The sequence below is a fragment of the Borostomias antarcticus genome (genome assembly GCF_949987555.1).
Source record: "Borostomias antarcticus genome assembly, chromosome: 15".
NCBI lineage: Eukaryota > Metazoa > Chordata > Actinopteri > Stomiiformes > Stomiidae > Borostomias > Borostomias antarcticus.
The window spans coordinates 19,016,857-19,031,856 of NC_140248.1; the positions used below are offsets into that span (position 1 = coordinate 19,016,857).

A 15,000-nucleotide genomic window follows, 5' to 3' on the forward strand; every position below is an offset into this window, starting at 1 on the left:
CTCCTTCAGGTGCTCAGCTCAGCTCTCTCACCAGTGTTGTTGTTGATTATTTAATAACACAGCTACTTGTCATTCAATCAAATCCACAATCAGTCTTGTGACAGTGTCGAGATACAACAGTGGCACAATTTGACTGTATCCCCGCCCTAACGACGGGCTTTTCGCTGGCTCATTGCGAGGGTTGGACGTACTTCAGCTGGATGCTGGGATTGATTAATAGTTTCATATTAGGGTGCTTTTTTTTGCAGCGTCATGGAGAGCGCGCCGTGGGCGGATCTCACGATAAGGCCAGAAACAGGTCGGAACGGCGCAGGGCGCGGAGATAAGCCGGCGTTAAGATCAGCAAACAAGAAACGCGTCGTTTCAGCTGCTGTAAACACTTTATCCACTGCTGTTTGTCTCCTTACGCACACAAACTGGTGCTCTAATTCAACATCATGAGCAGCAAAACGCGCGGATCTTCCGCTAATGTTGGTGAGTGGGAAGACAAACACACACACACACACACACACACACACACACACACACAGTCTTCCCATATGACGGTTAGTTCACCCAGTATTAGTCTGCTAATCCAAATAGCCCTTCCACATGAACACAGGCGATCTCATTTTCACAGAGATGGCGGTATGATGATAATGACTAATCAGCCCTCAGGTTGCCAGAGAAACGCCAAGCAGGCAGGATTACTCAGCTTAGGGGGATTTCACAGACCATTTGTAAATAAATTGAACACTTCCAATTATTAGAAGGTCACCCAAGACGGGCCCACTCTGTTTGGAAAAATAACAGAAACAGAAGAGCGGATAAGAAGTGTATTTCCTGTACTACTGAACACTATCAGGGGAGAGGACGCAGGTAGTAGCCTGTAGCTGTGCTGCTACTGAACACTATCAGGGGAGAGGACGGTGGTAGTAGCCTGTAGCTGTGCTTCTACTGAACACTAGCACGGCAGAGGACGCAGGTAGTGTCCTGTAGCTGTGCTGCTACTGAACACTATCAGGGGAGAGGACGGTGGTAGTAGCCTGTAGCTGTGCTTCTACTGAACACTAGCACGGCAAAGGACGCAGGTAGTGTCCTGTAGCTGTGCTGCTACTGAACACTATCAGGGGAGAGGACGGAGGTAGTGTCCTGTAGCTGTGCTGCTGGGTCTAACTGAGACACTTGTCTGCCATGTCGGCTCCTCCCTGTCTCTCTCTGACACGAACACACACACACACGCGCACACACACACAGAAACACACACAAACACACACACACACACACAAATGCACCCTGTGTGCTGCGAGCCCCGCGCTCTTACCGGAGATAGCCCTCAGACAGCCCTCCTCCTCCTGCCCCCCCCCCCCGTCGCAGGAGGAGGTGTAACCAACGAGCGGGCCAGGGCCACGCTCACCCTCCGTTGAATATAAAATAACGTGTGTATGAGACCTGGGGGCCCCACGCTGGGCCCCGAGTTCTCCAGGTTCATTCAGCGCCCCCCTGCTGGGAGCCGGTGGGGGGCGTGTTTCCGTCTGTCTCCATCTGTAGGCTCCGCCTCTATGTCTACGGCTCTCCCCTCACTCACCCGATTGCGTTTTGTTTTTTTATCATAAAGTATACTCCCGCATGCACCCACGCATGGACACAGACACACACACATGCATGCAAATGTTTACACACACACACACACAGGCACACACACACACACACACACACAGACACACACACATGCATGCAAATGTTTACACACACACACACAGACACGGACACACACACACAAACGGGACCAGAAAAAACATTTTCACACACACACACACACACACGCACCATTCTCTCCAGAGCTACAGGATATCCCACAAAAGGCCATAACTCAAGAAACCACAGCTGATTAAAAGTGATCTGCTGCTACACACAGCGAAAGGGTAGTGGAGGAAGCACTCTGTCATCTCAACTCCCTCGTCCTCCTCCTCCTCCTCCTCCTCCTCCTCCTCCTCCTCCTCCTCCTCCTCCTCTCTCTCCTCCTCACCTTTCCTCTGCATGGCTCCTGTCCAGGAGGATGTAGTTGCGGCCCTCTCCGCAGGGAAGCCTCACCACTGTCAAAAAAATGAACTTGAACTGAATTAAACGAGTTCCCTTGAACAGCCAAGACACAATTGCTCCGGTATTTCGCACACCTCCCTCTCCTGTCTCTTCCCACAATGCCCCGCTGCCAGCAGTCGGGAATGTGTGGAATCTGCAGGTGTGACTTCAAACACTCTCTCATGGCCCTGTGGTTGTGTCAGCTACAGAGAGAGAGTCAGGCAGGGTCGCGGATGAATAGACGGGTACTCAGAATATCTAAGGAACAATGCTAGCAGGCTTATTATTCTGCTCTTTCAACTCCTTTCCTTTCAAATTCCTCTCTGCAATGACTAATGTTACACCGGCAGTTTTTTTTTCTTCCCAACGCTGACCTGAGGTGCTCTTAAAGTTCATAAAGGATCACCGATGGTGACTGCCTCCTCTTCCTGAAAAGCTAGGCGTTACATTCCCATTCACTGAAGCTAGAGGGACAGGAACAGCCCTGAGACACGTACCATCCAAACCTTACTAACGGAACAGATCAAGGTGGATTTAGGTATTCATATCAACACAGCTGGGTGAAATATTTGGGTGTTTTTTTTTCTTCTTCATAATCTGAAAACTTGGGACTATTATTTTATCACCTCCGAATGTCTCACGCTCTCGGGACCAGCGCCATGTATTCAAAATAGGTCACCTTTGTGATTATGTTGAAAAACATACACATTTCAACGTTCCTTCCAATATCCTGAAACCTTTTTGGGGGAGATCCAAGGTTTTCTACAATGGTACTATTCAGAGTAAATTGTTTTGACCACTATCATTTGAAATTCCAGAGTTTGTCCAGGACCCCTGGGCCAACACCATTATGTAAGCCCAGCAGATGAGGGGTGAACCCGGCGCCCTTCTGCTCAGTAGATGTTGTTGATACGGTCTCTGCTCAAAAAGACTGGCCTCATTCCCCCGACACACTTCCACGTGACCTCCAGAGACGCAGCTGTGGTGGCTGGAACACACACACACACACACACACACAATGTGCACTTACAGTTCACACCTGCACACACACACACAAACACACAAACACACACACATACACAACGTGCACTTATAGTTCACACCTGCACACACAAACACACACACACACAAACACACACACACACACACACACCCCGGTGCTAGCATTTGTCTCTGGTGTAAGGTCAGTCAGCATGTTAGATGTGTAATACCCCAGGGGCTTCATTAAGACCTTTGCATCAAACCCCAGTTAAGGCGGGAACACTCTGTACCTTCCCAGCAGAGAGAACAACAACCACGGCGCCATCACCGGCCGGCGCCGCCGCTGCCCAGGACGCCGTTCTCCCTGGAGAGAGACGCCGTCTACGGGTCCGCCTACCTGGACACGTGGCGGGGGTGGGGGGTGACCAGGGGAGACTGCTGCGGCAACGGGGCGTCGCTTAGTCAGCGTACCCTCAGGAGCCTCCCTCTGACACCGCAGCTTAAGCCTGCAGTCAGCGACCGGGAAGTGGGCGTGGCGATAATGCCGCACGCCTCGCCACGACAATGAGGCGAAGGGAAGATATGGGAGACGCTCTTGAAAGAGAAACACCACAGGCCGGTAGAAGCCCCCCTCCCCCCATCGGAGCTCAGGCGCGTGGGAGTACGGCGCCACGCGGCGCTTTTGACTCCCCGTTTCCACCCCCGCAGAGCGTGTAGTAGACGGGGTCCTAATGCCCCCCCCCCCCCTCCGTCAGGGAGGGAGAGCGGGGCGGAGAAAGGAGTAGGCGTCGGGCGAGTCGACCCCCGCGCACAATAGTGGCGGCGGCGGCGAATCGGAGGAGGCGAGGTTTCGCTTCTCCTCGGGAAGCCTGTCAGGTATGACACCGTAATTTTGTTTCTCATTTGGCTTCCCCTCGGCGGCGGCGGAGGCGGCTGTCACTCGACGCGCGCTCTCAAAATATCACCTGTCACCGGCAGCCCCCCCCCCCCCCCCCCCGAACACGCGCACGCTCCGCCAGGAGAGAGAGAGAGAGCGCACACTCTCGCACGCCCTCCGCTGCGGCAAAAGAGCCCTTCTCGGGACGTATTAATTTCCTCTGCCGACCGCCTCCCCTCGTTTAAGGACCACAAGTGGCCCCAGAGTGGAAGGTTATTAGCGGCCCAGGGGCCCCGTGCTTACAGGTTAATGCACTGCATTCATGGTTGGAATATCCCATATATCTGCTGGAATAGGCCTCCGCCCGGGACTGATGATCAGCGCGGACGTGTTCCGCCGCCCGGGAGACGCCGCCGGCAGATTGGAGTTTGCCGGGTCGTTTTGGGCTGAGTGGCAGAAGACGGCTGACAGCTCATCTGATGACGTGCCCAAAGTGCCGTCTGTCTGAATGCCCCCCATCCCCCCCCCAACACAAACCCCCATCTCACATCCATTTCCTCTCTTCTGTCTCCGTAGCGCTGGGGGAGATTGCCGCCTGCTCCCCTGTACCAGATTTACCCCAGTGAGCAGGTGCGGGAAAATCCATCCAATCACGGTCAATCTCCTTTAAACAGATCGTGCTTTAAGCAGCAAGACTGAGGCCTCAGAGTTCCATCAGCCAATGACCCAATGAGTCACTGGTAACGCAATCAAGCCAATCCCAGCTTATCCTGGAGAGCCATCTCAGGGAGGGACGTCAAGGGGACAGCCCGCACACACACACACGCGCGCACACACACACACACACACACACACGGGTCAATCTCCCATGATGCAACGCTCAGACAGCAGGCCACACTGCAGAGCGGCTTCAGCCACCATCTGTACAGTGGGTCGTGGTGTATCCGTTTGACGTGAGCGCCAGACGGCGTGAACATTTAAACCCTCTTTAGCGCTTAACGGCCTTGCGCCGTACGGCAAAAAAAAAAAAAAATTATATATATATATATATATATATATATATATATTATTATTTTTTACAAAAACACAAGCGAATCTGCAGAGAACCACAGGCGAGGCCAGTCCTCCCGCGCGCGCGTCCAAACCCCAGCCAGCGGGCTGTGGGCAGGCGGAGGTCAGAGGGCATATTAAATCATTTGTCTAACTGGGCGCCTTCCCTCGCAGCCCGTCAGCCAGTTCATTTTCACCGCCCCCCCGCCCCCCTGCTCCCGCCCCCTAACCACGAGCGAGTGCGGCGAGATGAAAGCGTCCTGGGGTACTGTAGGGGTCGCGGGACCAGACTCCGACCCGGTCACCCGGTTCCCCGGTAAGGAGATACGCCTTGCAGGCGTTAAGCGGAGGGGGAGGGGCCGTACGCACTGGGGCAAGCCGCAGCAAGCCGCAGGGGAGGAGTGGAAAACCACAAAAATACAGGAACGCGAAACCCTCGCACGGCCCGGACCCCAAACGAAATCATTTTATCGTATTTGTGTAAAATACATAAAAGTCGATCATTTCTCGTTATACTCATGTAGAAATTTTGCATGTAAACAGAGGCTTCTTCTTCCAGCGCTTCTATATTTGCTGGTTGATATGCGTGTGAGTGCATGTGTGAGAACCAGGCCAGGAAGCTGGGCCATTCAGTAATGGATCACCACTGTGTACGTCCGCAAAACCCCGATGCTGTGATTAGGTGTGAGCGCAGATCGGCCGCTAGGCCAAATGAACTATTACGGAGTCCGGGATGCAGCTTATTACCGACAGTCATGCATTTTACAAACTCCCAACGCACACAAAATGGCAGGCCTGATACTAGATCGCCGAAAGACCGCGACGAATTTCCTGTCACTAACCAAGGCATCCTTTTTTCATTTGCCTATAATTTCCCTCTCTCGTCTGCTTCCTCTTTGGGAATAAAGAGGAATAAACATTCATTCATTCATTCAAGTGTGTGTGAGATGCCAGTCCTGAAATAGTACACCAGAGGGCTGTTCACTGCCACCTCACACACACACACACACACACACACACACACACACACACACACACATCTTTTCCCTTCAGAGTGCTACTCCCTGTCCAATTAGAGAGGTAGGTTCCTCCGACAGGTGGCGTGATCACTAACCGGCTCCAGCTCCGGGGCAGAACCGGGCAGCGGAGCGGCGCCCCCCAGGGCTGAGCCGGACCGGGCAGGCAAAGCGGAGTACGCTTCGGGGGTCGACAGCCTCGGAACCGGAGAACCCTACCTCGGTCTCAGCCTGGATGGTGGGTCCACAGCCCCAGTAGCTACACCCACTACACCCCGCTACGGCCTGAAGCCCCCCACAACCAGCCCAGAGACCTACTCTTCCTCCCGCTCCTCCTCCTCCTCCTCCTCCTCCTCCTACAGCAGTTGGCTCCCTCTCAGAGAGACATGGGAACTGGGCTGGAGGAGGCATAAAGGGCCGATTGTGGCGACCCACTGGCTTGGAAACAACAACCGCTAGGCCCGCTGAAACCCAACCCCGGTCAGAGAACCCACACCCAACAACCCGCCCCCCCACCCCCGCCAACATGAAAGTGAAGAGTGCAGGGGAAGAGCGGTCAGGAGGAGTTGTTTTAGCTTATCCAAATAAGGTCACTTTGTTTTGAGACGCGCTCAAAGCCGATTACAATAAACCAATGACTAAGCATAATCCATTCCAGCTAATTAGGCCGTTGACTGTGTTTAGGGTCTTTTCATGCCCCGGTGGGGTTTGAGCGTTATGTCATGATCTCTTATTCATTAGAGGAGCTACCAGTCAGCGACATTTCCTCTCTGACAGGATGCGCTATAAGCACATCATTCTATCAGGGCATTCTGATAGACATTATATTGTGTTTAAACCATGGGTAGCTCATCCTGCCAGAGAGGAATCGTCTATCAGAATGTCCTTCGACCCATTATTGTACATAATTCATGGGTAGCGCATTCTGTGAGGTAGGAAACGTCAAAATGTCTATCAACATGTCCTACCTGACAGGATGCTCTACCCATGAATTAAACATAATATAATGGGTGGTAGGTCATCCTGAGAAGGTAGGCCAACTTTTCAGAACACCGGCTGCCTTGAAGTGAGCAGTCACGGGATTGCGCTCAATACCTGTGGGGATGTTGCTCCGGTCCTCGCTAGTTCTTTGGCGTAGAGCTCTAGACGTTTTCCCTCTATACGCTAGGCCACAAGGACAACGCATGAGATATACTGAAATGTGCCAGTGTTTGTTGATGACATTACGGAACTGAGAACCTAATGGAGAGTATTTGACGCAACACATGGGAGAGTTATTATTGGTTTGCTTGTTCTTGTTGGGCTGGAGACATTCTTCTTGTGTCGCTTGCGTAGCATAAGAACTATCCTCACTGCAGACTCTCTGCATGCGATGGAACCAGATAGGATAAGGACACTGAATTTACTTTTTAGAGTTTTTCGAAACGCGGGCTCTGACGATATTGACACAGAATTCTGTACTGCACAAAACAGACATATTTTAACCTGTACTAGTCAGATACATGCCAGGGAAGCCAGGAATAGGGCTAAACATGAAATTCAGTGTCCTTATCCTTTAAGGCCCTTTACCAGCGGTCGTGGGTGAAAACTCTCTCCTCTTAACATGGTGTTTCTGTCAGCGGGCGTTCGGAAGAGATCAGTCTGACGTCTGCTGTCTCGTTTGCAAACTAGGACATCTAGAAAGCTAATGCGCTCCTTGTCATATTCCACTGTGAAGCGGAGATGTTCATTACATGAGTTCAAATACTGGTGGAATTCAGTCAGTTCATCTTCAGTACTGTCCATAATCACAAAAATGTCATCAATGAAACGCTTTTGCAGTTTGATCTTAGAAAAGAAGGGGTTTTCAGTATTCAAAATGAACCTGTTCTCAAAGTAACCCATGTACAAGCATGCGTAATTGGGCGCCATTTTTTTGCTGCCCATTGCCGTCCCCTTAGATGTAAAAGTCATCCTGGAAGCGAAAATACTTGTTGCTTAAAACAATGTCAGCCAAGTCCAGTATGCACCCAGTGCTGGGTTTAGATGTGGTCAGGCGCTGGCTTAAAAAGTGCTGCATTGCCTCTGTACCGCCCCCTATTGGAATGTTTGTGTACAACGACTGAACGTGGAAGGTAGCCAGCCAGTAGCAAGTTGTCTGTGACATAATCAAAAGCTTTCAGTGAATTAATCAAATCACTAGAGTCCTTAATGTAGAAAGGGAGGGTAGTGACCTCTGGCTTGATAAAATAATCCACAAAGGCTGAGATGTTCTCTGTGAGGCTGCCTATTCCACTCACAATGCCTACCTGTGACTGGGCTTTCTAAACCCTTGTGGATTTTAGGCATAGAATATATATATATATATATATATATATATATATATATATATATATATATATATATATATATATATATATATATATGGAGTGATCGGATGTTCAACCTTCAAAAAGTAAACAACACTCTTATCAAACTCAGCGTTGTCTAAGTGGCACATAAGCTTGGAGTGCCCGCCTGGACTACTGCAACTCCCTCCTCGCGGGGGCACCGGCGTCAGCCATTAAACCTCTGGAACTTGTCCAGAAAGCTGCTGCTCGCCTGGTGTTCAACCACCCCAAGTTCTCCCACACAACTTCCCTTCTCCGTTCCCTACACTGGCTCCCTGTAGCGGCTCGCATCCAGTTTAAAACTCTGGCGCTAACCTACAGGGCAATGAAAGGAACAGCCCCCTCCTACCTCCAGGCCATGGTCAAACCCTACATCCCCTCCCGACCACTACGCTCTGCTACCTCAGGGCGACTGGTTGCCCCGTCACTCCGAGGCTCCTGCGGTCGATCGACACGGTCACGGCTCTTCTCTGTCCTGGCCCCGCAGTGGTGGAATGAACTGCCCACTGATGTCAGGACAGCAGAGTCGCTGCCCATCTTTCGTCGCAGGCTCAAAACTCATCTCTTCAAGAAGTACTACAACAATCCTCCCACCTAAGCACTTATTATATTATATTGCACTGTACTTTAGATTGTGATTCTTGCACTTTGCTTCAGCACTAGATTATGCTCTTAGTCACTTGTTTGTTTTAGAAAGAAGATGCACTTGTGAGTTCTGGCAAGTAGTAGTACATTGGCTCTTCCTACGTTAAATGCAATTATTGTTAGTCGCTTTGGATAAAAGCGTCTGCTAAATGACTGTAATGTAATGTAATGTAATGTAATGAGTGTAGTAAGTAAGTAAACTTTATTTATATAGTGTGCTTGGGCCTTTAATCTCTGAGTGGTGTCTGAAGGTAATTTCTCATAGAAAGTAGTGTCACTGAGCTGTCTCTGGATTTCAGACACAGAATCAACAGCATTTTGCACAACAATCAACCCCCCCCAACCTTGTTATCCTTACTCAGGTCTACTAATGCCTCCCTTTCTGCTCTAGACAAATTATTGTACACCTTGTATTCCCTTTTCTTTTTTAATAGTTTTTTTTAAACATAATTTTCCAACAAACGACAGTATGTGTCAAGTGACGCATTGTGATTCTTGGGTGGAATGAAAAACTTGGAACATGGGTGGAGCCAGTGGGGGTGGGAATGGGTGTGAGGGGAGTGGGTGTGGCGGGGGCCGTAGGTGGGGGGGGGGGGGGGGGGGGGGGTTGATACTGTGGTCTGATTGTCTGTACTTGAGGAGCAGTCTCTTATTGTTGTCTCTTACATCGGAGTTAGAGAACTCTCTCAGCCTCGGATTGCGAAAGAACTTTTGAAAGTCGATCAACGTCTCGGAGCACTAAGCCGTGCCGTTGGGTTTGGCGCGTCCTGCTCTGTCTTAATGGCAACAGGCGGGGGGGGGGGGGGGGGGGGCCTCTGGGTCTCCCTACCGGCACACACGGAGAGAGAGAGAGAGAGACAGAAGGAGAGAACAGAGAGAACCTGTGACCCCCTCTGTGACCACACCACCTGTTTCCTCTCCTCAACCCTCCAACAACCGCCACCTCTACAGCCCACATCCTGCTAATTGGCCTAAGTCACCTGGCTTAGAACACACACACACACACACCACCTAATATAGTGTGCGCGCACACACACCCAGACAGATCCCCTCGCACACACACACACACACAGAGACATACAGGCATCACATAGAACACATCTATGCACATTGCCTTGGACAGACCACAAACACACACACACACACACACACACACACACAGAGACGCAGAGAGAGACACACAGACGCGTCTCTTCCTGGTCCACACACCCAGCCTGGTGGAGACATGACACCTACTGTAACCACTCTACCTGGTCCATGAAGACACAACATCTAACCACTCTACCTGGTCCATGAAGACGCAACATCTAACCACTCTACCTGGTCCACAAAGACGCAACATCTAACCACTCTACCTGGTCCACGAAGACACAACATCTAACCACTCTACCTGGTCCACGAAGACACAACATCTAACCACTCTACCTGGTCCATGAAGACGCAACATCTAACCACTCTACCTGGTCCACAAAGACGCAACATCTAACCACTCTACCTGGTCCACGAAGACGCAACATCTAACCACTCTACCTGGTCCACGAAGACGCAACACCTAACCACTCTACCTGGTCCATGAAGACACAACATCTAACCACTCTACCTGGTCCACGAAGACGCAACACCTAACCACTCTACCTGGTCCATGAAGACACAACATCTAACCACTCTACCTGGTCCACGAAGACGCAACATCTAACCACTCTACCTGGTCCACGAAAGACACAACACCTAACCACTCTACCTGGTCCACGAAGACACAACATCTAACCACTCTACCTGGTCCACAAAGACACAACATCTAACCACTCTACCTGGTCCACGAAGACGAAACATCTAACCACTCTACCTGGTCCACAAAGACACAACATCTAACCACTCTACCTGGTCCATGAAGACGCAACATCTAACCACTCTACCTGGTCCACGAAGACACAACACCTAACCACTCTACCTGGTCCACGAAGACGCAACATCTAACCACTCTACCTGGTCCACGAAGACGCAACATCTAACCACTCTACCTGGTCCACGAAGACACAACATCTAACCACTCTACCTGGTCCACGAAGACGCAACACCTAACCACTCTACCTGGTCCATGAAGACGCAACATCTAACCACTCTACCTGGTCCACGAAGACGCAACATCTAACCACTCTACCTGGTCCACGAAGACGCAACATCTAACCACTCTACCTGGTCCACGAAGACACAACATCTAACCACTCTACCTGGTCCACGAAGACGCAACATCTAACCACTCTACCTGGTCCACGAAGACACAACATCTAACCACTCTACCTGGTCCACGAAGACACAACATCTAACCACTCTACCTGGTCCACGAAGACACAACATCTAACTACTCTACCTGGTCCACGAAGACACAACATCTAACCACTCTATCTGGTCCACGAAGACGCAACATCTAACCACTCTACCTGGTCCACGAAGACGCAACATCTAACCACTCTACCTGGTCCATGAAGACGCAACATCTAACCACTCTACCTGGTCCACGAAGACGCAACACCTAACCACTCTACCTGGTCCACGAAGACACAACATCTAACCACTCTACCTGGTCCACGAAGACGCAACATCTAACCACTCTACCTGGTCCACGAAGACACAACATCTAACCACTCTACCTGGTCCACGAAAGACACAACATCTAACCACTCTACCTGGTCCACGAAAGACGCAACATCTAACCACTCTACCTGGTCCACGAAGACGCAACATCTAACCACTCTACCTGGTCCACGAAGACGCAACATCTAACCACTCTACCTCTATCACACACACACACACTTGGGCATAAATATGCAGGTAATGTGCACACACACAGACACACACACACACACACATGCTCTCTCTCAATCAGACTGATTTGTTTGTCTCCTCACAAGTGTTCCTTAAGGAGGTAAAAAAAAAGTTGTATAATCAAGTCAATCAAGTCATTCAATCAAGTAAGAATTTGTTTTGAGCCCTTTTCTCGGTTTTCCAATGATTACGGCATCCTGCTGAATATTTACTCACTGATAAGCCTCGGCTCCTTGTCAACTTTCTCTGCTTATGAGTCATTCATGTATGAATTTGGAAATGGAATCACGTTGAAGTCAGAGCTGAGACCTCCACTCCCATATTTGGCTGAACAACTGACCATGATTACTGTGAAACTAAAGTCAAGTGTGTGGCCAGATTGAAACCGTTTCCCAGGGTATGACAAATTGCAACAATTGATGGAATGTTTTTGGCGGAAAGGTTTAAAATGAACGGAGAGAAGGAGACTGATTCAATAGGTTTTACCAGAGTAAAGCCGCCAGTATAACTAGCCAGCACGTAGTGAGCCTGTGTATATTATCTGCTCAATGTCAGGCTTCAAGGTCAAGAGCTGACGCTGTGAGGCGAGCGCGAGCTGGAAGTGACCTTGAGGCGGCGTGCCGCGAGTCGGGGACGCCACAGAGGTGTCCCAGCGGCGAGGGGCGACACGCCGGGCCCTCTCCAGCGGCGTGCGTGCGCGTCCGCTTCGTCTCCTCCGCGGGAGAGGCTAGCTATCGCTTAAGAGCGTCCCCCAAGTCCAGAACACCGCCATGTTCCTCGTCCTCTCCCTGCTTTCCCCCTCGTAGCCGTCAAACCATAACGAGAAGACGTGTCGCCAGGACTCTTACCTTCCCGAACTGTTCGAAGTACTGCTTGACGTCCTCCACTACCGTGTTGGCCGACAGTCCGCCCACAAATATCTTCTTTGTTCTTGTGACCATCTGGAAAGAGAGAAAGAGAGAGAAAGAGAGAGAGTGAGGAAGAGATCTGTGAACGGGCTTCAAACGCATCCGCAACTCGCTTTAATGTGAGTCCAAAACATAAGATCAGCAGTGGGCCGGCCACTAGATAAGACATGAAAGAGAGAGAGAGGGAGGGAGGGAGGGAGGGAGAACGAAGCAGCCTCTATCCTCATGGCGAGGTCGACTATGAAGGAGAGTCATGTTCACGGCTACAGGAGCAGCACCTCCTCACCCGGGTCACAAAAGGAGGTGAATTGAGGCGGCGTGGAAAACCTCAAGGTTTGACATGGCACTTTGACAGAACCCCCCGCCCCCCTAATTTTGTCTCTAATCAAAATGATTTCCCCGTAAAAAAAAAAAAAAACGGGAAAGCAGAGAGGAGCGCGATGAAAATAAACACCAGGCTTTTATGTCGTGTTTTTCTCCTCTTCGCGTTCGCCCCGAAACACTCAGGCTTAAGACGAAAACAGAGACATCGTTTATTATCTTTCAAGACTACTCTGCAGTGCATTAAAGCCTCGATTAATTCCGAAGAGGCGGAAATATTAAAGATTGTTCCTCGTGCCGATAAAGACGGCGCCATTGCTAGGCTAAGTGCATCTGCGGCGGAGTGTGTGCAACGCATTTTGATTTCAGGAGGAGAGTCGAAATGACACTAGAAACACGAGGACAGCACACACACGACCCCCCTCAACACACACACACACATAGTACTTAACCACTAACTACTGGCATGTACAGGAGAAATAATTCTTTCACAGGTGGTGGAGACCCAAACACAGACACCCATACAGTGCCCACGTACACACACACGCACCCACACACACACGCACGCACACACACGCCATCGCAGCTGGACGGTGATTTTTCCGTTTCTGGGTCATTTGCATGGGAAGTCATCGGACTCGGGTGACTCCTGGTCGCCATGCAAATGTGGCAGCAGCCTGTGTTGACCTGGCCCGGGGTGGCCTGGCCCTCCTCCTCCTCCCTCCTGACTCCCTGTCATCCTCTTCCCCTCTCCTTCCTCCTCCCCCTCCTCTCCTTCCCCTCCCTCACCTCCTCCCTCCTCTCATCTCTCCCTCCATCCTCCTACTCCTCCTCACTCCTCCTCCCTCACCCTCCTCCTCTTCTTCCACCTCCCTCCTCCTCCTAATCTCCCTCCTCCTCCCCTACTCCTCCTCCTCTACTCCTCCTCCTCCTCCTATCTCCTCCTTCCCCTCCTACTCCTCCTCCCCCTCCTATTTCCCTCCTCCTCCTCCCTCCTCCTCCCTCCTCCTCCTCCCTCCTCCTCCTCTCTCCTCCTCCCTCACCCCCAGCCCCCTCCTCCATCACTCTGCCCCCCCCCAGGGTTATCTCCGCGTGGCATCTCCGCCCGATGACCACATCGCCACGGCGGCCAGCGGTAAAAGCGGCAGTTATTTATCAGCATCAGCTCAGCGTTATCACCACCGATCTGGGTGATAGAAACACAGGCCGGCGTTCAGCCCTCTGCTCTGGCCTTCCTACATCCCCCCCCCCCCACCCCCCCGTGACGGATAATCTCACTGTCCTCTCCCTGCCGCCCCCCCAACCCAGCCGTCCAAACCCCCACCCCGCCATCTGCCCCCCAACCCAAAAGCCCCCCCTCCCCCCTCACCCCCCACACAGCCTGTCTGTAGCCAGTTAAGTTTTTAGCGTCGTCTCTATACTTTCTGACAGGGCTGCCCAGAGGCTGATGGGATTTCTCGAGGCCCTGGAACAACGCAATTACATTCCTTATTTCTCTCTCCATGGTGACAACACACAACAGGCCTCCCTCGTCTCCCCCCCTCCCCGGGGAAATGGCTGCACCGTGTTCGCTGTTTCTGCTGAGTGAGAGAGACAGAGGACGGTGTGTGTGTGTGTGTGTTAGCGTGCTTGTGTGTGTGTGTTAGCGCGCTTGTGTGTATGCGCGCGTGTGCGTCCGTGTGCCATGCGAGCTCACGAATGTACGTCTCTCCGATCCAAAAGGAGCTATTTGCGAACCAGAGCCTCCATGTTCTTACAGGCTCCGGGACCAAAGCAAGTGTACATGGAGACGGGTCAGTCTCGCTGGGGAGCTCTGGTCACCCGTGGGGCTCTCTGTCAGCGTCCAGAGCCCCACACAGCCAGCCAATCCAGAGAGGACGACTACCGGTGACCTCACTTCCCCTTGACTCACCCTCCACCGGGCAGGGGGATGCGCCCCCCACCCC

General features: G+C 51.5%; 1 protein-coding gene across 3 annotated transcripts in view; it reads right to left on the minus strand.

Annotated features, from left to right (window-relative positions):
- The window catches only part of LOC311318724 (RNA-binding protein Musashi homolog 2), a 199,639-nt gene that overhangs the window by 149,526 nt on the left and 35,113 nt on the right, over window positions 1-15,000 (minus strand). For all 3 annotated transcript variants that reach the window (XM_084450146.1, XM_084450145.1, XM_084450144.1), the window contains exon 6: window positions 12,674-12,766. In XM_084450146.1, the coding sequence (XP_084306272.1) occupies window positions 12,674-12,766 (93 nt within the window). The remainder of the gene's footprint in view (window positions 1-12,673; window positions 12,767-15,000) is intronic.